Source organism: Planococcus citri, chromosome 1 (genome assembly GCF_950023065.1).
Source record: "Planococcus citri chromosome 1, ihPlaCitr1.1, whole genome shotgun sequence".
Taxonomy (NCBI): domain Eukaryota; kingdom Metazoa; phylum Arthropoda; class Insecta; order Hemiptera; family Pseudococcidae; genus Planococcus; species Planococcus citri.
In genome coordinates, this window is record NC_088677.1 from 88,064,309 (window position 1) to 88,089,629 (window position 25,321).

The 25,321-nt window shown below is 37.8% G+C and overlaps 1 protein-coding gene across 4 annotated transcripts in view; it reads right to left on the reverse strand.

The window, feature by feature from the left end:
* rsh (radish) overlaps positions 1-25,321 on the reverse strand; it is a 780,520-nt gene that overhangs the window by 310,298 nt on the left and 444,901 nt on the right. For all 4 annotated transcript variants that reach the window (XM_065356244.1, XM_065356235.1, XM_065356228.1 and 1 more), the window contains 2 exons: positions 23,869-24,973; positions 2,953-3,667 (listed from right to left, as the gene is read on the reverse strand). In XM_065356244.1, coding sequence (XP_065212316.1) covers positions 2,953-3,667; positions 23,869-24,969 — 1,816 coding nt within the window. In that variant the 5' untranslated portion in view covers positions 24,970-24,973. The remainder of the gene's footprint in view (positions 1-2,952; positions 3,668-23,868; positions 24,974-25,321) is intronic.

Below are 25,321 nucleotides of genomic sequence, written 5' to 3' on the forward strand. Positions count from 1 at the left end.
AATCGTACAAGGTAGATTTTTGTTTTTCAGCTTATAGTATTTTTCTGCTATTCGATATATATAGGTATTTTTTTTCGTTTTTTTATTTCTATATAATCGCACCAGGAACCCGGCCAGTGAACAAAATAAACAATATTGTATTTTTTTTCAATTATTTATACCGATGTGGAATTCTGTTTGGCGTTTTTTTTCTCTCTCTCTTCTTTCAAGCCGCCAACGAAATTATAAATCGCGAGCGGGAAAAAGATTTATGTTTTATTAGCTTTCTCTCGATACGTTTATGTAATGAAAATCGAAATATCGTGCGGCTAGTATAATGCTATATGACAGCGGGTACGCGGATTATTTTTTTTCTGTTGTTGTTATTGAAAATTGAAATGGAATAAAACAGAAATACGTATTACGTACTCGTATTTATTCGCCAAGTAACGTGTCGAATGCAATCGAATGAGAAGTGTTTCGATACGTACTTATTACTTGGTAAAGAGTTGTATGTTTAGTGCATTGTGTGTATATGCGGTCAGCACAAGAGGTCAATTCAATACCTATGTAATTAATACTCTTATACTGTGCAGGCATTGTATTTTGTATTTTGTATTATGAACTACACTCTAGTCTCCATGTCATTTATAACGATGCTAAAATAATGCTAATAAATTAAAGGTCGATTTTGAATCGCGAGAATTTTCATATCTTTGGAATTTCTGTTATGGAATAGTTCTATTTTGCTCCCTGATGTCCCTCTAGGTCACCCCAGCACCCACTTAGAGGAAGCACCCTCGAAAACTTGGCACACGACATGTCACATGTTATTTGCAACTTTTTGGCATTTTGAGCATGTTTGGGGGCACTGGTGGGGGCCTCATGTGGGTCAGATTGAAAAAACAAGCACATACTCGAACTCAGCACCCTCGAAACCTAAATAAACGACACGTCACACGTTATTTGCGATTTTTTTGAATTTTGGGCAAATTTAAGGGCATCGGTGGGGGCTTAGTTGGGGTCGGATTGAAAAAATGAGCACATATTTGAACTCAGCACCTTCGAGTTAGTAATAATCGATATGTCACACCATTTTTCAAATTTTTCCAATTTTGGCCGAAATTGAGGGCTTTTGTAGGGGGGAGGGAGGGGGGTGGATCCCATTTTGAAAATTAAACTTACCGACAGTTGCAAAAAATATCAGAATGTGTCATCGCGCACAAGAATCCAATTTTGTTGCCTTTGCAGCCTATACTAATTTTCAAAATTAAATTTCAACACCCCTGAGGAGGGGAGGGGCACAATAGCCCCAAATTTTGGTCACCATTTTTGAAAAAAATTCCAAAATGATGTGACATATCGATTGTAACTAATTCAAAGGCGGTGAATTCAAATATCAGGTTGTTTTTTCGATTCGAGTCCTCAGAGACCAGATCTTTTCTATTAGCACTATTAAACATAGCCAAAATGCAAAACAATTGAAAATGTCGAGTGACATGTCGATTGCTAGGTTTTCAAGGGTGCTGAGTTCAAATATTCACTCATTTTCTGCACAGAGCGCTTCAATGCCTCTTCAGCCTGTCAATTTTGAAAAAAATTATTCTAAAATTTATGAAAATATAGCGTGGCATGTCGATTATTCTTACTATGTATTTCGAAGGAGCCGTAAATTTCGAATAGCTATTTATGTTTTGAGGCCTTTTGTGAGGGGGGTAGATCCAATTTTGAAAATTAAACTTACCGACAGTTGCAAAAAGTATCAGAATGTGTCATCGCGCACAAAAATCTAATTTTGTTGCCTTTGCAGCCTACTAATTTTCAAAATGAAATTTCAACACCCCTGAGGAGGGGAGGGGCACAATGGTCCCTTTTGGTCACCTTTTTTGAAAAAAACTCCAAAACGATGTAACATATCGATTGTAATTAATTCGAGGGCAGTGAATTCAAATATCAGGTTATTTTTTCGATTCGAGTCCTCAGAGACCAGATTTCTTCTATTAGCACTGATAAACATGGCCAAAATGCAAAAAAATTGAAAATATCGAGTGACATGTCGATTGTTGGGTTTTTAAGGGTGCTGAGTTCAAATATTCACTCATTTTCTGCACAGAGCGCTTCAATGCCGCTTCAGCCTGTCAATTTTGAAAATAAATATTCAAAAATTTATGAAAATATGGAGTGGCATGTCGATTATTCTTACTATAATTATGTATTTCGAAGTAGCCACAAATTTCGAATAGCTATTTAAGTTTTGAATCCTGCTCACTGATGTCCTTTTAGGTCTCCCCAGCATCCACTTAGAGAAAGAATATTGAAGATAGAGAGGGCAACAAGGGATGAAATTTTGAAAAATGTGAGATGCTATGAGGAAAAGGAGCTTATTATTGCCAAAATGTAAATTTTTCAGGAATGCAAAAAAAGCCAAAAATTTGTTATCTCAAAAAACTGGGTCCAATAATGAAGTCCCACCCTTCGATTTCAGTCAATTTTTTTCATTACAGATTCATCGATCGTTAAATGAAATGACCACAATTTCCGGGGGGGGGGGGGTAGCGTGAAAAAACTCATAATGAATGAAAAATTGAAATGGAGACATTTTTTACGCTCTTCTGGATGAACTGATTTTCAAAATAGGATCTCAAAAATATTCCCAGGCCCCGGAGGATACGAAAGTTCAAAGTTCGAATTTCCACAATATTTTTCCCAATGAAGTTGGATAACGAAAAATTACCTTCGTGGCCTAATTTCAATAAGTTGAATCGACTGAAGATGGTTTAAAGCTGTTCTGGAGCCTTCAACAATATCATGGAAATTCCAAGGGTTTAAAAAAGTGTCACATCGCGGTTTGGTGGCCGGATTATAGGAGGGGGGGGACAAATATTCTCAAACTTCATCAGCATCAAACCGTCCAAAAATTCAAATCTTGACAAATAATTGTAAGAGCTAACGAAATCAACTGTAAATTCTTACCTGTCTGCGTACTGGAATCGAAAAAGGTGCTGCCCGTTTCGACGACCATGGTGGCCAACGTTCCATCGGTGATTTGCGCGGATGAATCTCGACGGCCGCGATACCGACACACATCGTCCGACTGCGACGACTGCCGACGAAAATTACGACATCGAATCATCTCCTCGGTGGTAGACTGTCTACGAAATCCTCTCGCGATCAGGATTTCCTCGGTGGTTGATTGTCGTCTGATAGCCGGAGCTCGATTATAGGTGACAGGAGGCGGTCGCGAAGGTGACTGATCGCGCGACGAACTCGACGAATACGAATCAGGCGAACGCGTTTGCTGCGATCCACGACGATCGAGGTTATTGGTGGTCACGTAGGAAGTAGATTGTCGACGCATATTGCTTCGTCGACGTTGACGGCCAACAGGCGATGTATCCCGTTCGCCTCCTGTTCTTTCAGGCGACAGATGTGTTCTGGAGTCGCGCCGACCTCGAGCGGAGTCCGGTGATAAGGAGTCTCTTCTGGTTTTGCGAGCTGAGCCGATTTCGTCGGCTGATAGAGCTGGTTGCGAGCCTCGACGACCCGGTAGGCCGAATCCGCTTTCGTCGATGGCCGTCGATTGACGTTGTAGTCGGGCCAGCTTCGATGTTGGCAGCTCTTTGCTGGGACGACGTTCGGGGGATGCTGAGGCATAACTTCGAGATTCGCGACGTTTGGGGTACGAAACCTGGACAGAAAAATTGCAAACGATCGAGTTAGTTTTTCCACAAATGGGCACGATTTTACGGTGATGAGAATTATTTTACACATGACTGTACAGTAGGTAAGCCCTTCCCCTCCCCTCCTGGTGGCCATTTTGATTGACTGGTCAGCCGAAATTGCAGATTTTGCGTTTCAGCACAGGACTTGCACGACATTTTTTAACCCTCACAAAAGTAGATCGAAAGAGCATGTAAAAATTCATCACGAGCCAAAATTTCAAGTGCTAAAAGTATTTTTCGATTTTTCAGCGAATTTTTGAAAAGTAAATTTCGGCCAAAAATGAGAGGAAAAATAAAAATCCTACCAAATTGACCTAGAAAGCTGAAATTTGAGATATAGCCTATTACCGACCTGCCAAATCGAATGGAAACTGTTTCAGACCATTTAGATTACTTCTGGAGCCTCCAGCAGATTTTCGAAACTTGAAATTTCCACAAATAATTATTGTCAATTGGAGTTAGAAAGACGAAATATACTCTGCAATCTAATTTCAATACGCCACGAAGTCGACTACAGGTAGATTTCAAGTCGTTTTGGAGTCTCCAGCGATTTTTTGAAAACTACTGGAGCCCCCGGTAGATTTTGAAACTTGAATCAAATGGAGATAAAAGCGGAAATTTACTCTAAACTCCAATTTCTGCACTCTTTGAAGACGACTTCAGGCAAGTTACAGTCATTTTGGAGCCTTCAGCGTACTTTTGAAAATTACTGGAGCCTCCAGCAGATTTTTGAAACTCGAAATTCCCACAAACTTTCATCAAAAGGAAGTTGGAAAGCCGAAATTGACTCAGCAACTAATGTCTTTTGGAGCCTCCAGCGACGTTTTGAAAACTACTGGAGCCTCCAGCAGATTTTTGAAACTCGAAATTCCCACAAAATTTCATGAAGTGGAGTTGGAAAGACGAAATTCATTCTGCAAACCAATTTCAATACGCTACGAAGTCAACTGCAGGTAGATTTCAAGTCGTTTTGGCGGTTTCCATCGATTTTTTGAAAACTACTGGAGCCTCCAGTAGATTTCTGAAACATGAAATTTTCACAAAATTTCATCAAATGGAGATGAAAAGCGGAAATTTACTCTAAAATCCGATTTCTCGCACTGTTTGAAGAAGACTTCAGGCGAGTTCGAGTCATTTCGGAAGCTCCAGCGACTTTTTGAAAATTCCTGGAGTCTCCAGCAGATTTCTGAATTTTTTGAAATTTCAACAAAATTTCATCAAACGGAGATGAGAAGCAGAAACTCATTCTGCACTCCAATTTTAACACCCTCTGAAGACGACTCAGTGGGTTCAAGTCATTGCGGAGCCTCCAGCAGATTTTTGAAACTCGAAATTCCCACAAACTTTCATCAAAGGAAGTTGAAAAGCCGAAATTTACTCTGCAACTAATGTCTTTTGGAGCGTCCAGCGACGTTTTGAAAATTACTGGAGCCTCCAGTAGATTTTTGAAACTTGAAATTTCCACAAAATTTCATGAAATGAAGTTGGAAAGACGAAATTCATTCTACAAAACTAATTTCAATACGCTACGAAGTCGACTACAGGTAGATTTCAAGTCGTTTTGGAGTCTCCAGCGATTTTTGAAAACTACTGGAGCCTCCAGTAGATAACTGAATCTTCAATCAAATAGAGATGCAAAGCGGAAATTTACTCTAAACTCCAATTTTAGCACTCTTTGAAGACGACTTCAAGCAAGTTAAAGTTATTTTGGAGCCTCCAGCGACTTTTTGAAAATTCCTGGAGCCTCCAAAAATTTCCAAAACTCAAACGGAAATGGAAAGCAGAACGTTACTCTGCACTCTAATCTTAACACCGTCTGAAAACGACTTCAGGTGGATTCATGTAATTTTTGAGAATACAGCGTACTTTTGAAAATTACTGGAGCCTCCAGCAGATTTTTGAATCTTGAAATACCCATAAAATTTCATCAAATGGAGTTGGTCAGCCGAAATTTACTCTGCAACTAATGACTTTTGGAGCCTCCAGCGAAGTTTTGAAAATTACTGGAGCCTCCAGTAGATTTTCGAAACTCGAAATTCCCACAAAATTTCATGAAGTGGAGTTGGAAAGACGAAATTCATTCTGCAAACCAATTTCAATACGCTACGAAGTCAACTGCAGGTAGATTTCAAGTCGTTTTGGCGGTTTCCATCGATTTTTTGAAAACTACTGGAGCCTCCAGTAGATTTCTGAAACATGAAATTTTCACAAAATTTCATCAAATGGAGATGAAAAGCGGAAATTTACTCTAAAATCCGATTTCTCGCACTGTTTGAAGAAGACTTCAGGCGAGTTCGAGTCATTTCGGAAGCTCCAGCGACTTTTTGAAAATTCCTGGAGTCTCCAGCAGATTTCTGAATTTTTTGAAATTTCAACAAAATTTCATCAAACGGAGATGAGAAGCAGAAACTCATTCTGCACTCCAATTTTAACACCCTCTGAAGACGACTCAGTGGGTTCAAGTCATTGCGGAGCCTCCAGCAGATTTTTGAAACTCGAAATTCCCACAAACTTTCATCAAAGGAAGTTGAAAAGCCGAAATTTACTCTGCAACTAATGTCTTTTGGAGCGTCCAGCGACGTTTTGAAAATTACTGGAGCCTCCAGTAGATTTTTGAAACTTGAAATTTCCACAAAATTTCATGAAATGAAGTTGGAAAGACGAAATTCATTCTACAAAACTAATTTCAATACGCTACGAAGTCGACTACAGGTAGATTTCAAGTCGTTTTGGAGTCTCCAGCGATTTTTGAAAACTACTGGAGCCTCCAGTAGATAACTGAATCTTCAATCAAATACACCATTATCTAGGCGTGTGCCTAAGCACCGCCATTACTGGCTTACGTGACACAGGTCTACTCTTCCATAATTAAAACCGATTCAATCGAATTAAAACACGAAATCATTATCGAAAATTCAAACAAATTTAACACTCGAAACTAATTCATTTTATTCTTACTCGAAACATTATTAGAAAAATAAAAACATAGAAAGAAAAGGGATTAATTATAACGCGATCGCGTAACACTTCAAAACGTACGTACTAATCACCATTCAAATTATTATTGATACCTACTACGTTAGGTAGGACTTACCTAACGTCCATAAGTTCAACTTTTCCCCACTCTCATCACTTAAGCCCAGAATCATTGAACAATATGTAGATAGGTTAATCTACCCAAATAAATTCAGGCAAATTAACATGACCTATGCTACATAAAATTCTCCCCTGGCAAACTGAAGTGAGGAGATTGGGAAAAAGTTGTACTTTGGAAAATTTTCAAATTAAAAATATCTTCGAAAGACAAGTACAAAAATTTGATAAAAATTTAAAGATAAAAAACTCGAAAATTATAAAATAAAAAGATCATAAATCACAGCTGCTGATTTAAACAAAAATTACAAATACAAAAAAGGTCACAATCGAGAAGAAACGTCATAATCGGGTACATAGTCAAAATCGGTAGAAAAACAAAAAGAAAAATACAAAAAATACAAAAAATACTCGAAAAAGAAACAATAACATTGTACAAACTCGAAAAAGGAACACAACCTATTTACCGTCGTAGCGACCGTCGTCCACTCCATCCTTCGTCTTTTTCGCTCGAATGTAGAGGAGTATGTGTTCGAATTCCGCTCGAAGTTGATCGGGTGACATTATTCGAAGAGTGTTTAAGATGCCATCTACTCGAATCAATGGCAACATCTTCTTGCAACGGACTATTCGAGGAGTAGGATTTGTTCGCGTACCTTTAAGCGTAAATTCGACCTTATTATCATCGTATTTGATAATATTCGATGTAAAATTCCGTCCGAGAATTATGGTGCCTTTAACTTCACCGGAAATTCGATAAGGTTGAAGTTCAGTAACGTAGCAATTGACGATATGCTCGTCATTTTCGTATCCTGGCATTCCAGGGTTGAGAGTAATCGGAAAATATACTGAAAAATTACTTTTTACTCGAAAATCGTCACGCCAAGGAATATAAATCACCGTCTCCGCTTCGAGTGCTTGTTTTGTGATCAACCCTGGATTCGACCAAGTCAAGTAACTGACCACCGAATTCGACACGAGAGAATGCTGTAACCGGGAATCGTAAATTACTTCAATCGGTTGATTTCGCACTTTGCCCAAGATGGTAAATGGCCATGCTAAAGCATCTCGTAAACTTATATAAGTCCAAATCGGTCCGTACAAATATCGAGCGTCATGTGAATCATTTTCAAAGGTGTTTCTCACGAGGTTCAAGTGGTTTTTCCACGCATTAGCCTCTGTCTCGATCCTCGGTATTTCGTAGGTTTGACGTCGGTTGTAACTTTCGATCATCGGCTCAATGATTTGGAATTGTTGGTATATGCCTCTGTTTAGACCGCGCCAAATTTCGATATATAAATTTTGAAAAGCGCTCACCGGACAATCGAAATTTATTCTTAAAGATTCTCCTTCGTAATGGTATGGAATGAAGGCGTGAATACGATTAATGGGAATTCTATCTTCGTCTATCAAAAATTCCGGAGCGACTTGAATGGCGTTAGCAGGAATCGGCTTAAATCGAGGTTCGATGGTGGCAGATTTTTTCGCATTTGGTACCGACGTGTCCGGAGAAGCGAGAGATTGCTTGGAAGTCGAAGCGCCTGAATTCAACGAAAGATTCATATTCGCACCAAAAGAAACGTTCTTTTTTACATTCGAATCTACCGCCGGTGTTTTCGCAGCTGGTTTCTTTGTAAATTGGACGTCGTCATCCGTCTTCGATTTCGATTTCTTTAAAGATGACTTCAACTGATTTTCGATACTCGATGACTCAGAATTCGAATTCGAAATAGATGATCTCTCAGGAACTTCTGGATTCTCGGGTCTGATAGAGATCGGTAAATCGTTGAATGCGCAGGAGATAAATTCGTCCATATTCGGTATGATCAACAATTCATTAGGTACGAAAGTTGAAAAGGAACGAATCAGCGAACGGTCGAATGTGGTTGGCTTAAATTCATCGAGTAAATAGTCGCAGCCAAAAGTCAACGTCAGAAATTCGTTAACGTATAGACGGACTTTATTGAGCAAAAACTCGAACGCAGCTTTTTTCAAAGCTTCCGAAAAACTCAATGACTCGACTTGAACGTTAATTCGGTGACGGATTGGGCATTCGTAGTTGAATCCAATAAATGGGAACAATTTCTGGTCTTTTCGCTCAATGATAATATCCAATTCCGCAGACTGGGGGGTACACATAAACACTCGATCGTCGGGGATAAATTCGTTCTTGATGAAGTGAACGTGACAGTCACTACACTTGGAATAGAATCGATTATTGTGGATCTAAAACAAAAGAAAAATACAACACAATTCTAGGTTAGTTACTACTCGAATATCGAAATATACAATATTACATATCAGTAACTAAGAGACTAGACTAGCAGACATTTCGACGAGAAGGCTTAAGACTTTTTCCCTAAAAGTTTGAGTGTCTGTGCTCGCATTATACTTTTTCAAATGCTTAATATTCTCGCTTATGACGTGTTCTGGATTGTCACATTCTTCAAGTTCATACACGTTTGGTTTCTTTTCGACGATAACCTTGTAAGGACCTTTCCAACAGTCAGATAATTTCGCTGATATTCCTTTCTCTTTACTAGAAAGAACTCGATTTTTAACGAAAACCAATTCACCAGCTTTTAATCGAACTGGTTTAAAATATTTCTTGAAATATTCTATTTTTCGATCACGATCTTTCTTGTGATTATCAGCGACGATTTTTTCGATATTAGGTGGAACATGTCTTTTCTTGATGATATCTATTAAGGGATCTGGAACCACTGTCTTTTTTACTACTTCGAATGGAATACATCCAGTAACTAAACTTTCGGTATAATTTAGTTTTTTCTCGACTGAAGGTAAAATTCTGGCCCAAGATTTCTGCTTGCGACTGATATATTTTCGCATACTGGAACCAATCGTAGCCATGATTCGTTCAGCAGGATTCGAATTTGGAGTATAACGAGATGTATAGCGTAACATGATATTTTGAAATCTCCAGTAATTTCGCCAATATCGAGAACTAAATTGGCTACCATTATCAGATAAAATCATTTCAGGTTTTCCAAATTCTGTGATCCAACTTTCGACTTTCTTTATCAAATTTTCAGAAGTGACTACTTTGACAGCATACAATCGAACATATTTGGTAAAGTGATCTTCGATAACGAATACTGAATCACAACCTCCAGTACTTGGTGGTATTGGACCAAAACTATCGATGCATAGTATCTGATTAAAACGTTCAGACATAATAGGTGTGATTGGACCATATAATCTCGATGATGAACGTGATGAGATTTGACACGGTATACATTCAGCAACAAATTGATGAACTTGGACTGTCAGACCTGGCCAATCGAAATGTCTACGAACGATTTTGATGAGTTTCGTGATACCAACATGTCCATACTCGTGATGATAGTGATGGATAATATCTTTTCGAAGTTTTAATGGCACATAAATTCGCCATATTCGATCATTACGATTTTGAATCATAATCAGGTTCAATTTTTCATCGAATAACGTTTGATATGGCTCACGACTCATCCACATTCTGATTTGGTCATCTTTATCTTGCAAAGCTCGAAATCGTCGAAACTCTGTATAAAGGCATTTTGGTGGTAAATAATTAAAGAGAAAAATCGTGAAGTTTTTATCATTCTCAGTAATTTGAAACGTATATCGAGAGAGAAAATCTGCAATGGAATTCTCACAACCTGCGATGTGTCTGATATCGATTCGAAAATTATCCAAATAGAGAAGCCACTTGATAATTCGATTCGGTAATAAGTCATTTTTCTTGAGATAGGTAACAGCTATATTATCTGTATACAAATGAACTTTATTACCAGCGAGGAGATAGTAGTTTTTCGCCAATAAATGTACAATAGCGAGCAATTCTAACTCCATTATCGAATAAGACTTTTCATAACCTTTTAATACTCGAGATGTAAATGCAATTGGCATCATAAACGTTTTTTCATTTTTTTCTTGTTCTTGCATTACAACTCCACCGATGGCTTTAGTCGAAGCATCTGAGTATAAATAAAAAGGTTTATCGAAATCGGGATATACCAACATCGTTTCTCGAGCTAATTCTTGCTTTAATTCTTCGAAACAAAGTTCTCTTTCTTTAGTCCAAACAAAATCAGCTTTACTCGAAGTCATAGCGTACAAGGATTCACAGAGAGCACTGATATTCGACATATAAGCTCGATAGTACTGGAACATTCCGAGGAATTGTTGCATTCCTCGGAGTTCCATTGGCTTTTGGAAATCCAAAATTGGTTGGATTTTAGCTGGATCAGCGGTAACTCCTTCTTCCGAAAACACCATTCCTAGGTAATTGATTTTGTTCTTACACCATTGTGTTTTCTTTAAATTGAGTGTCATTCCAGCCTTTTTCACTTTCTCCATAAATATTCGAATATGCTCTAAGTGTTCTTTGAGCGTTCTCGAGAAAACAACGACGTCATCAACGTACACTCCAGTGAAGTGTTCGCAACCTTTCAATACAAGCAACAGAGCGTACACAAATGCAGCCAATGAATCTTCGGTACCGAAACCAACTACTGTCATTACAAAAGGAATACCATCGACCACAAAACTTAATACAATTTGTTGATTTTCATCGAGACCAATTTGAAGAAAGCCACAATTAAAATCGAAAATCGTGAACCATTTCATACCTCGAAATTTGTATCGCATATTCGAGATATTAGGTACTTCAGTAGAATGACGTAAAATGTATTCGTTCAAAGGTCGACCATCGATACAAATTCTGACCTTTCCTCCACCTTTGTCAACGAATACTAGACCCAGTTTATATGGTGACTGTCGTTGAACAATTTTACCATCTTTGATCCATTGTCGAATAATTTTGAATACACCATCTTCGTAGCGATGAGGAATAGGACGTGTTTTTACCCAAATTTTCTCAGGAGGAGGCAGAACTCCACCTTTGAATACCAGAGTGTGCGTGTACATATTACACAACCCTATCCTATCTTCGAATATTTCAATATTATCGTGAATACTATTTTTTAACTCACCTTTTTCAGGATCAGGAATATTGATATCCTGAACCGTTTCGTCGACTCGAAGCATCAATTCACCATCGATGACGTATTCTTGATTTTCGCCGATGGAGAAAATTTCTTCGGTTTTCATCGCGGTGATATATTTTACTTCGACTGGATCTTTCTGCTTTGGATCTTTTTTCAGCTCGAATCGATGTGGATTTTTTTCGCTATCTTTGAAGAAAATGTCGAACGTAGTATCGTTAGATGGATCTCGAACTTGAATACGATTTTCAGCCATATGAGTCACCATTTTAAACTCACGTTGAAGATTTCGACCAACGATCAATTCAGCATTGAGATCTTTCACAACGAAAAGCTGGATATGAAAGACACTTTTACGAGGTTTTTGAGTTGGAAAACTGAAGGTAACGTATGACATTTTGGTAATTTTCGGATGTGATTTACCAGCGGCTAAGGAAAATTGTTTTCCCATACCTTCAGCTTTAACCTCGCTTTTTCGAAGTTCAGGATGTTCGGCTAAAATGCGTTCGTATGCATTTTCTTGAATTAACACGTGAGAACATCCTCCGTCGATCAAAGCATCAATTTTTACCTTGCCAAACTCGAGTGTGATTTTAGGTGAAACGTCCTTATTCACATACTCGATATCGACTGGATTCAGAACTTCGATGACACTGTGATTTAGATTGAATATCACAGGTTCGTCAACGTGACCATATAAGCTGCCACTTAGATGTTCTTCTCGTTGTTGAATATGTTTCACTTCAAGGTCTTTCTCGAATTCGAATTTGGTATCGATTTGACATTGACTTCGGAAGAATTTTATCATTTCCCATTGGAGTTTTTGGAAACATGCGTTACTCCAATAAACACAGTTGATTTCTTTTGAATTCGTTTTATTCAGTTCGTATAAATTCTGTTTAATTTGATACAGAATATCCTCTTCGTAAGTATAAACATACCATTTTTTCTCATTTGGCCATAATTCATTGCGTTGAACGAAAAATGAGAATATGTTCCAAAACCGACAACCTTCTTCTTTATGACCGATATAGAAAAGCTTGCTATTAACTTCTTGAAGCGTTTTCCAATATTCAAGGTCTTCTTCGCGACCTCGTAATGGAACGGTCAGCATAAAAATTATCTTTTTGAAATGGTATTTATCTCGAAGATTGATGACTAATTTTTTCAAATGGTGATGAAATGCTGAACTATCGAATTTTTTAGTCCAGACAGATTCTTGCAAACCAACAGATAGCAACGCAGTATCAACTGTTGATGGAATATCGAACGTTTTTTCTTCAAGTATTTTGTTGATTTGAGGAACAGTTAGGCTATCTTGACACAAAATATATTCGTCTTTTGAAGTATCAAAACAAACATATTTCATAAACTGTAGAGCAGCTCGATTACCGATATATGCGATTCTTCCACCCATAATGTACAATTTTTCTTTGATGACTGGCGGGTTTTCTGGAACAATTGGTTTTTTGATCGGATCGCCTTTTTTCGAAATAATTTTAGCGGTCGGTTTTCGATCAGTGGAGGGAATACTACGACCATCAGTATTTCCCTCTACATGTTTAAATCACATAATCGAACGGTGATAATATCTTCTTCTTCTTCTTCATTACTTTGTTCTTCTTCTTCGTTAGAAGGATCGACTTTTTCAAATTCACCTTTGTCAGTCAGCATATAAATTTCAACATTTTCGGTTAAATTTACTTCTTCAATACTAGCAATCTTTTTCATATCAGCACTGTTAGGATCTTTCGGATTTATCGTCTTTTTAAACAGCTGACCTGGTTTGAACTTTTTCAGAAGAAGATTTTGTTGAGCTGTACGATTATTATTCGAATAGTTGGAATTATTCGAGTTTATTTTAGGCTTTTGATAACCACTGGAACCGGACGACGAAAAAGATTTATTATCGCTTTTATTCTTTTTCTTCGAAGACTTGTCGATAAGAGATTTCATATGTTGATGATAATATGAGGACGCACTAATATCTCTTCTTTCGATATCTCTCGAGCCAGCTTGTTCCATTTTGGTTATTCGAGCAATTAAATTCTCAATCGAATCTTCAGGTTTACTTTCCTTAAACACTTCTCGAAATTCATAACCAAAAGGCTTGATTTTTTCGACGATCATTTCAGCAACCCATATAGAAGGTGCACAGGGATTCCAACGCATACGTTTTAACCAAAATGTAACAAAGTCGGTTACACTCTGATTCGGATTTTTCTTGTCTTTAAACAAACATGTATTATCGGAAGTATACACGTTGTTATTCGAAAATTCTTTTATAAATTTCCTAGCATTTTCATGCCAAGGAGCATCCAAATCCATTTGATTTTGGAAATTAACGAGTTCCACACCTTCGAGTTTATTTGAAAAGAGAATGTTGTAATTTTTATTATTTTTCACGTATGGTCGCATCTCCTTTTCAAATTCAACTACGAATTCTTCGGCTACTCGATGATCTTCAGCTCCTTCCCAGGATTTCAATCTTGTATTATCGAGAATCTGTTGAAGATTGAATCCTTTTCCTTCGGAACCATCGCCATTAGTTCGAAATACCACTGGATCGATTTTAATTAACGATAATGAACCAGGAATGTGATACTCGAATTCATCAGCTGCTGCATTAAGATTAAAATGACGTTGAGGAATCTCAATACACGATTCTTGAGGAGAATTGTCGAAATTAGGACGAGATTTAGGGCCATATTTCTCGAACATTTTAGCCATTGACTCAGATTGTTTCGTCATTATGGCATTCATTTGTGCTGGAGATATGCCAACAAATGTAGTGTTTTGAGTTACATTTTGGTTACCTCCAGTAGCATCAGCATCTTCGAAGCGAGTACCATTGAATTCCTCAGCTTCTCTAGCCCTTTTTTTCCAATCCATCATTTCTCTGGTAGCCTTTTCATGATCAGCCATTAATTTTTTAATATCGTCGACAGTCATGTTTGAAGGATCCATTTTATCGACTTTTACAGGTGACTGCTTTGGTGAAACCTTTGAAGGTGAACGATGATAAGAAACCTTCAATTCGTTAATCGATACAGTTGAAATATCTGATTCACTCGAAGATCGACGAATAGTTGAGCAAAGTGAAATTTTATCAGATGAAATTGAAATTCGACGTTCTCGAGATGAATTCGCTGATTCTTCGGATTCAATAAACGAATGATGAGATGAAAATATTGAAGCGTTAAAAACTTCGTTTAAGTCGTCGATTAATGAATCGCTAAATTTCACTGGAGCAACGTCGTCGTTTGTTGAATCGTGCGTAGGTTTTATACGTTTACGAAATCTAGTCTCTTTATAGAAACCAACTGGATGTTGCAAACTACGCAAACGATGAAGCTTTTTAATCGAAGAAGGTCTGGGATTAAGTTTCTCAACCAACTGTTTTTCAAGATCGTTGGGAGAAACAACCAATAGGTCTGGCAAACTTCTCGACCACCTTCTGTGTGACTTTTTAGGAGTCACAAAAACAGCTGTTGATGATAACTCGTCGTAATCGGGTGAAAATCGACTAAAATCAGGAACTTGATTCGCTGGATCAATAATCGAAGTATCAGGAACTAATCGATCAGTTGAAATCGAATCTTGAATTAATTCTTCGCGTGAATTACTCGACACTATGAAAGATTTCTTCAGAATGCGAAACTCACGAAGCCAGCACGACAATGGTGTGAATGAACCCTAACTAATTCCCTAACAATCCCTAACTAGACCCTAAAGCCCTACAAATTGTCAAGGAACATCTAACAAAGTAATACAAACCCTAATAATCGAAAACAACAAACAATAACATATACCTACATACTCGAAGATTGAATAATATGTATAGTGGATCAAAAATACTCGAACGTTGGGCGCCATCCTATTACATAGGAAATTTCGACACTTATTCAACCTTCGACTATTCCTATAATACACATAGAAAACTAATGATAATAATAATACACGTAATATTTTTATTAAGGTCTCCTAGAAACCTATCATACCTTCGGAGCATCCATTTTATATGCCAAACGAATAAACAAAGTAAAATGACTGGAACAATAACCAGGAACTCGAATACAGGCCGACACTCTTTCTTACGCACTTCACACTCGAAAGCTTTACAAATTAGAGCTTGAAACAATTACAAGAAATAATTGAACAAATTTAGCTAATTGCTCAAAAAGAAAAAGTAAAAAATTCGCACTAAAAGCATTCGAAACACAGAAACATACGCAACGAAAGATATTACAATACTGTTGCCTTAACCTACGCAGCAGAACACAACGTGAACAAGTTCTGATAAGGATATGCGCAGTACACGAATACAATAGATACTCTAGCAGTTTGGTTTTTCTAGGAACTCTTTTTCTATTCGATCTCTCGAAGCTATTTTTATCTTTTTTTTTTTTTTTTCATATTTTTTTTTCAACTCAAACTGTACTTCTTATAATCTTATAGCTAGTTTGTACTCGAATGCTCGAAAGCAATCGAAAACGTTTGGGGGGAGGAGAGAATTTAGTTGGCCTAATTATCTACTAACACAAACATATTTACACATATTTCAAGGTCTTTTTAGATGCAATTTCATTCGATACGTTATACCTTTACCTAGACAAGTACATTTATTTCGTTTACGCATTTTCATGCTCGTAAGTAGGTACAATTGACAGTGTGCTTGCTAGAAAAAACCTTCTTAACACGAATCTACGTAACCCATGTATCTACCTACTCGATACATGGTTACAGGCGGAAATTTTTCTATCCAGTTTCAACTGGAGACAGAAGGCTCACAAATGAAATAAGATTACTTATGGCCATGGAAATAAATTCTTCTCATTATTTTATTCAATAAAAATCCAAATTATTCGAAATTTCTCGAATTTCAATTTTGACACAAATTTTCAAAAATGGAAAATTTTTCTTTTAGGTAGGTCTTACCTACTTAAATTGACACAAACTTGTGCCCCACGTTGGGCGCCAATTTTAATTATCTGTGGTATAGGATTAAAAAATTTTAATAAGGAATCATTTTTTGGGGAAAGCTTGGCGTGTCCAAATAGGTAGGTAAGGAGTTAGACTGGTATAACTAAATAGGATAAGTGGGTAATTCTACAGGAAAGTAACATAAAGGAACCTGCCTATACTCCAGATAATTAAAATGTCTAAACATGAGAGTAATTTATTTCCTATTATCGAAAAAGGTTAGAAAAAAGGGACTATATACAAATAGGTAAATACCTATCAAAGTTTCAAAAGCATAAGGTGAGATCGTAACCTCTTTTAGGTGATAGGTATTTATTCGATCATAAAATATTATTCATAGGAATAATTACGATGTTAGACACATTATAAATTTGAATCGTTTACTCGATTATCTAAATTTCTAAGAGCTAATAAAATATCATACCTGATATATCTAATTATTAGTTTCTAAACCTGACATTACCTTGACAATTTTGATTTAATAAACTAAGACTGAGTCAATTTCCATGACTATATAGAAGCCCTATCTAAGAAGAATTTTCCCTAAATTCACACCATTATCTAGGCGTGTGCCTAAGCACCGCCATTACTGGCTTACGTGACACAGGTCTACTCTTCCATAATTAAAACCGATTCAATCGAATTAAAACACGAAATCATTATCGAAAATTCAAACAAATTTAACACTCGAAACTAATTCATTTTATTCTTACTCGAAACATTATTAGAAAAATAAAAACATAGAAAGAAAAGGGATTAATTATAACGCGATCGCGTAACACTTCAAAACGTACGTACTAATCACCATTCAAATTATTATTGATACCTACTACGTTAGGTAGGACTTACCTAACGTCCATAAGTTCAACTTTTCCCCACTCTCATCACTTAAGCCCAGAATCATTGAACAATATGTAGATAGGTTAATCTACCCAAATAAATTCAGGCAAATTAACATGACCTATGCTACAAGTCTCCAGCAGATTTTTGAATTTTTTGAAATTTCAACAAAATTTCATCAAATGGGCATTCCAATTTAACACCTACCCATTCCATAAATTTTAGCTCTCCAACTCCATTTTGATGAAGTTTTGGGGAAATTTCAAGTTTCAAAAATCCGCCGAAGGCTCCAGAACTACTCAAAACAGTCTGAAACAGTTTCCAGTCGATTTCGTAGGTCAAAAATAGGGTATACCCGAAATTTCAATAAGGGCAATGAGATAAAATTTTGGAAAACTCCTCACAAATAGCCCTTTTTCATGAGGGACAACGTGACGTATCAAAAATTTGCGATGATGTTTTTTTTTGATAATTTTGAAAAAAAAAATTCATGAATTATGAAGGTTGTGAATGAGTACGAAATTAATCTAAAAAATTGTTCATAATATTATGGTCGATGTATTTCATCAGCATCTTGATAGAAACAAATTGAATTTTCTTCTCGCCGAAATGGAGAATATTTTTTTTTGAAATGGCCTCTTTTCTGGACGTACCCACCCTTCAGGCACTTCTCCACTATTATTACAACCTTAACCTGCAAATCGCCCATCAAAATCGTTCAAGAGCACAGCGGAGATTCTTTTATAAAACTTTTTTCTCGGCCATTTCAAAATTCGATACACCTTTGATTTTATGATTATTATTTTAATCACGAAATTATGCTGATAGAATGTTAACGACACTCGGCTCATATTTTCAATCCGTTACACAGAAAACTATCTACGCTATTAGAAGGGATGGCCAAAAAAGAAAAAAAAACCCTTATCTTCTTAGTATAAAAATTTCAACCGCTTCGTTATACTACACGAGTATAGATATTACGACCAAAACCCCACAGTAAAGAGAGAGTAGGCAAGTAGGCATAGGCAGAGGCACAGATAAAGAACGCGTTAAAGGAAACGACGTCTAAACGTCGTTCAATTACTGAGAATAGAGATACAAACGTATATCTGATGGTCGTCGATTTATAAAATTATTTTCACCTGTATCTTCTTTATCTCAGCTATACAAGGCCGCCATCGCCATCGCCACACCGAGTCGGAGGTTTTTATAGAAAATGAAAATTTCATTTTATGGAGAAGCGAATGGAGAAGCATTTTCAGCGCAAAGTTATTTCAGGTGGGCTTTCAGGTCCTGGTAATGGATTACATAGACACCTCTTTTCTCGATATGTATAGGCCTCTATATACCTGGGCGTGCGTTTGTTCAGGTGGATGGGGTGGGGTGCAACAAGAGGGGGCAGAATTGCGCGCGTTAAATTACGACCAAGTATTTACTATACGTACGTACGTACGTTGAGGAGGAAAAAATTTCATAGCATAAACTCGGCGGCGGTATAAAAGTTTTTCCGCTTTTCTTTTTGTTATTGTGTATTTACGTCAAACGATAATTTCTTAAAGAATAATCCAATTTATTTTGGCTTTCTTATTAACGGAGGCTTATTTCGGATTATTTTTGAATGTCGGCCTTATAAATAAGCGGATTTGGCCCTTTGAGCCGTATATTCGGTATTTTTTTCCATCTTTCGCCTCTTTTTTTTCTTTTTTCTTCTTTTTTTTTTATTTAGTCGATCATATTTTTTTCATCGAGAAAATAAGAGAATGAGAGAGAGAGTGAAAGAGAACTAGCTTTTCTTTTTGTTGTACCAGAATTATAATACAGGGTAACAGGAAGCCAAGCCATGTAGGATGGTTCAAGGTTGAATGTTTCAATGAAATAATCATCGTCGTGTTTGTTCAATTTTGACAAGAAACCTCGAATCAGTCTAAAAAGTGATACACGTTTTGAAAAATCTCGGTTTTGGTTCACATCTTGTTCCAGAGATGTGTTTTTTTTTTTTGTAAGATGGCTTCAATTTGAAGCCAAGTCATTTCAGGAAACCTTCAAAGTTGAAAAAATAATCAGGAAATGTTTTTTTTGGAGGGGGGGTCACAAAGTCAAGTCATACCAGTAATCTCACCAAGATCAAAAAAATAAATAAATAAATTCATGTGGAAATGTTTCGTTTTTGGGTCAAAATTATTCATCTGAATAATAAGATTTTCAAAATTGAAAAAATTTTCCCAGCCCCCAAGCTAATTGATCCTCTTTGTTCAGGGTCAGGCAAAGAGCATCGCCCATTTTAAATCAAACTCTTGGTTGACTAACTCTTTGTTTGATTCTTTTGAAAAATAAGCTGAAAAGTGAGACTTTTGACAAATTCCCAAAAAATTCAGTTCTTGGCTGAAATCGTCAAAAGTTCTACATTAATCGTGGAGCCCGCATAAAGATCTATTGCACCCCCCCTCGATCAAACGGGACAACTTTTTTCTTAAAGAAGAGTTTTAAGGAACATTTTCTAGCCCTTGTCCTCAAAAAAAAAGTGGCATTACTTACAAAATGGCGGCCATTTTGATTGACAGGTCAGCCTGTATCGCAGATTTTGGGTTCCAACATAACTTGCACGAAATTTTTTAAACCGTACAAAAGTAATGCTAAAGTGACTTTTTCGATTTTTGGTGAATTTTTGGAAATCAAAATTAGGCCAAAAATGAGGGAAAAATCAAAGTTTTACCAAATAGAGCAAGAAAGCTGAAATTTGAGATAAACCCCATTTTCGACATGACAAATCGATTGGAAACTGTTTCAAACCGTTTTGAGCAGTTCTGGAGCCTCCAGTTGATTTTTGGAACTCGAAATTCTCACAAATTTTCATCAAAATGGAGATGGAAAGCCAAATTCATTCTGCAAACTAATCTCAATACGTTACGAAGTCAACTGCAGGTGGATTTCAAGTCATTTTGGAGCCTCCAGCGACTTTTTGAAAACTACTGGAAGTTCCAGTAGATCTTTGAAACTTGAAATTTCCCAAAATTTCATCAAATGATACGCTAAGAAGTGAACTGCTCGTGGATTTCAAGCCGTTTTGGAGCCTCCAGTGACTTTTTGAAAGGTTATATATGGCGTCTTCTGTAAAATTGAAATTTCCAAACAGTAGCTGGAAGCTTCAAAACCATTTGAAACCACCATGCAGTCGACTTCATATCGTATCGAAATTAGTTTGCGAAGTAAATTTCGGATTCCCAACTCCATTTGAAGAAATGTTGCGGGAATTTCAATTTTAAAAAATCTAGTGGAGCCTCCAGTTGTTTTCAAAAATACACTGGAGGCTCCAAAATGACTTGAACCCACCTGAAGTCGTCTTCAGAGGGTGTCAAAATTCGAGTGCAGAGTAAATTTCTGCTTTCCATCTCCGTTTGATGAAATTTTGGTGGTTTCAAGTTTTAAAAATCTACTAGCTGGACGCTCCAGTAATTATCAAAAAGTCGCTGGAGGCTCCAAAAGACATTAGTTGCAGAGTAAATTTCGGATTCCCAACTCCATTTGAAGAAATTTATTGGGAATATCGAGTTTCAAGAAATCTACTGGAGGCTCCAGCAATTTTCAAAAATACGCTGGAGGCTCCAAAATGACTTGAACTCACCTGAAGTCGTGCAGAAAAAATTTCGGCTTTCAAACTCCATTTGATGAAATTTTGTGAAAATTTCGAGTTTAAAAAATCTTCTGGAGGCTTCAGTAATTTTCAAAAATACGCTGGAGGCTCCAAAATGACTTTAATCCTCTAGAAGTCGTCTTCAGAGGGTGTCAAAATTGGAGTGCAGAGTAAATTTCTGCTTTCCATCTCCGTTTGATGAAATTTTGATGAAATTTCAAGTGTCAAAAATCTACTGGAAGCTCCAGTAATTTCCAAAAAGTCACTGGAGGCTACAAAAGACATCAGTTGCAGAGTAAATTTCGGCTTCCCAACTTCATTTGATGAAATTTTGTGGGAATTTCGAATTCTAAAAATCTACTGGAGGCTCCAGTATTTCCAGTAATTTCCAAAGAGTTACTGGAGGCTCCAAAAAACATTAGTTGCAGAGAAAATTTCGGATTCCCAACTCCATTTGAGGAAATTTATTGGGAATATCAAGTTTCAAAAACCTGCTGGAGGCTCCAGTAATTTTCAAAAATACGCTGGAGGCTCCAAAATGACTTGAACTCACCTGAAGTCGTCTTCAGAGGGTGTCAAAATTGGAGTGCATAGTGAATTTCTGCTTTCCATCTCTGTTTGGTGAAATTTTGAAGAAAATTCAATTTTCAAAAATCTACTGGAGGCTCCAGTAACTTTCAAAAAGTAGCTGGAGGCACCAAAAGACATCAGTTGCAGAGTAAATTTCGGCTTTTCAACTCCATTTGATGAATTTTTGTGGGAATTTCGTTTTTTAAAAAACTGCTTGATGCTCCAGTAATTTTTTAAAATACGCTGGAGGCTCCAAAATGACTTGAACCCACCTGAAGTCGTCTTCAGAGGGTGTTAAAATTGGAGTGCAGAGTAAATTTCTGTTTTCCATCTCCGTTTGACGAAATTTTGGGGAAATTTCAAGTTTCAAAAATCTACTGGAGGCTCCAAAAGACATTATTAATTGCTGAGTAAATTTTGGCTTTCCAACTTCATTTGATGAAGTTTTGTGGGAATTTCGAGTTTCAAAAATCTACTGGAGGCTCCTGAACTGCTCAAAATGGTTTGAAACAGTTTCCAATCGATTTTTCATGTCGAAAATAGGGCTTATCTCAAATTTCAGCTTTCTGGGTCAATTTGGTAAAATTTTGATTTTTACCCTCATTTTTGGCCTAAATTTGATTTTCAAAAATTCACCAAAAATCGAAAAAGGCACTTGGGCGCATGAAATTTCGACAGGTGATGAGTTTTTGCCTGATCTTTCGATCTACCTTTGTACGGTTTAAAAAATTTTGTGCAAGTCCTATGTTGGAACGCAAAATCGGTGATTTAGGCTGATCTGTCAATCAATATGGCCGCCATTTCGTAAGTAGGACCACCCTTTTTTTTTAGGACAAGGGCTAGAAATGTTCCTTAGGTCTCCTTCTTTAAGAAAAAGGTTGTCCCGGAGGATCGACTGGAGGGATAGGGGTGCCATAGATCTTTGTGCGGGCTCCCCGATTACATAGCTTTATAAGAAAATTAAAAAGAATTATTGTCTTTTTTTTGCAAAAATGTCAAAAAGTCTCGCTTTTTTTTCAGAAATTGCCGAAAAGCTTTTCCTTTTTGTTAAAATTGTCATAGTCTCACTTTTGCAACCCCCCTCCCTCCAATGTATGTCAAGATTGAAGCAAAAATTGGACAATTTCAACAAGAAGCAGCTGTATTTTCGAAAAGCGAGACTTTTTTGTAGTTTTTTGATTCAAGACGAGGCTTTTTATTTTTTTGAGTTTTATTTTTTTTTTGAAATTTCATGTAAAAAAGCGAGACAAAAGCAAAAATTCTGTTTTTTTTTTCAAAAAATCCAAAATTTTCAACAACTTTGCTGGAAAATGAGATTTTTATGAGATTTTGAAAAAAACGAGGACTTCTGACAATTTCAGCAAAAAACCGGACTTTTTGGCAAATAATGGCACACAAATTATATTTTTTCAAAACTTTTACGAAAAAGCAGGAATTTTTCAACATTTTTCGGTTATTGCTAAAATGATGTTACTCGTACCTATAACTATTAAAAATAATTTTCTGAAAATTTGTAAGCCTTTTGAAAACTTGTAAGAACCATCTCAATTACCTGAAAATTCTGCAATATTTTGAGAATTCGAGTAACGTATCCAGTGGACTTTTAAGTAGGTGCTTATTGTATTGACTTTCCAAATTTATGAAAATTTGACGTGTGATCTTGACAATGAACTAATTTTTTTTCCTTAATGAAATTTTGAATAGTCTATCAGCATTGCCAGGGAACGATTTCTCCAAAACGTTGTGTTTTTTGAGAAACTCTCTCGACGTTTGTTTATAGATTGACAAAGAAGACATTCTGTGGGGTCAATTTTTCACGTTCTCTTCGAAACTACAACTTTCAATAAGACCTAGACCTCTCCTTGTTTTGAAATGATGATTCGTTTTCATTATAATTTCTCATTTACCGGAACGGTGGGGGGGGGGGGGGGGGGAGGTGGCAATTTTCAGCATTGAGGTTGTATCCTCATGGTACCCAATTTCAATTTTAAAACAATGTAAACCAATAATAGGGAAGTATAAAATCATCGTAAGAACTCACTTGAGTGGTCGAATCACGCCTAGACGTGAGCAGCGGATGAGTAGGCGAGGTGATTGGCGGAGCCGAGGTCTCGGTGGTAGCTGTGGTAATGGTAGTGATTGCGTAGACGGTGGTAACGGTTGCGGCGGCGTTCGACGAAGACGGTTGAGGCGACGTGGGTCTCGAAGGAGGCGACGACTCTTTGGGCGGCGGTTCGGGGGCCATCGGGGTATGACATGGTGGCGAGACAGAAGGCGACGTCGACGGCGGCGTCACCGAACTGGTTATAATGGTGGGTGGAGGTAACGCCTGCGTGCTGCAATCAATTCGGGGCGCCGCCATGAGTAATCCTTGGCTGGGCATTTCGGCGCTGAGCGAAGCTCGTCTTTCGTCTCGAGCAAACGAGAAATCCGGTTTGGAGTCGCGTCTGACGCGGGACATTCCGCCGGGTCCGTGATGGTGATGACGTCTGGCATGCTTGGGACTGGAGGTGGTCAACGATTCGCGCCTACTGCTCTTACCCGATTCGCCGGATCCGCGTCTGGACGAGTACGCGGCCGTCGAATCGCGTCTACCCGGGTGTTCGCCGGAGCTGCGACGCACATCGCTGGCGTAGATGGTGGTCGACTGGTGTCTGGAGGCGTTGTTCAGCAATCGGTAGATTTCGGTTCGAGCCCTCGATGTTTGACTGTCTTGGCGGCCGTCTTTGGTCGAGATGGATTTGACGCCCGAGTCGACCGACGATTCGCGTCGCTTACGATTGGTGTCGGATCTGGGCCATGGCAGGCTCTTGGCCAGATCGGCCAACGTTTCGCGACGAGACAACTGCTCTTTGCGTTTTCGCGTCGCCGAGCCGCCCCAGTCCTTGATGATGTCGGTCAATTGAGCCAGCGAGCTTCGGCGACGTCTGCGGGGCGGCGGCGACGTTTCTTGCGTTTCGGTCGGCGGCGAAATAGTTGTGATTTGAGCCGAAGAATCGCGCCGACCGCCTAGTCGAGCCCGTAGCGTCGACTCTTCCAGCTGTTCGCGCATCAGGTCGTCCCAGCCGTTTCCACCTTGCCATACCAGGCCCACTTGGTAGCTGAGTATCGGCAAATTGCACACGAAACAAACCGCCGTCATTGTCCTGAAACATCAACGAAATACCCGTATGAGTTACACAATTATACATCATCGATAACCTGTTTTTCTAATGATCGATACTATTTCTAACGACTGGAAAATAAAATACAGCGTGTCAAATAATAAAAGAAAACTGCGTAGCCATTTCTTAGTCGAATTTTCCGCATTCTTCAACGATTTTTAGGGGTTCTCTGTTCTTTTGAAGACAGTCACCATGCAACCTATTAGACGAGTGAACTATCCAATAATTTTTCAAGGATTCATGTGCAGACAAACGTTTGAAGGTTGAGCATTTCCTCCACTGGAGGTTCAATTTGAGCTGTCTCCAAGAGTCTTCGGGTCTCAGATCCAA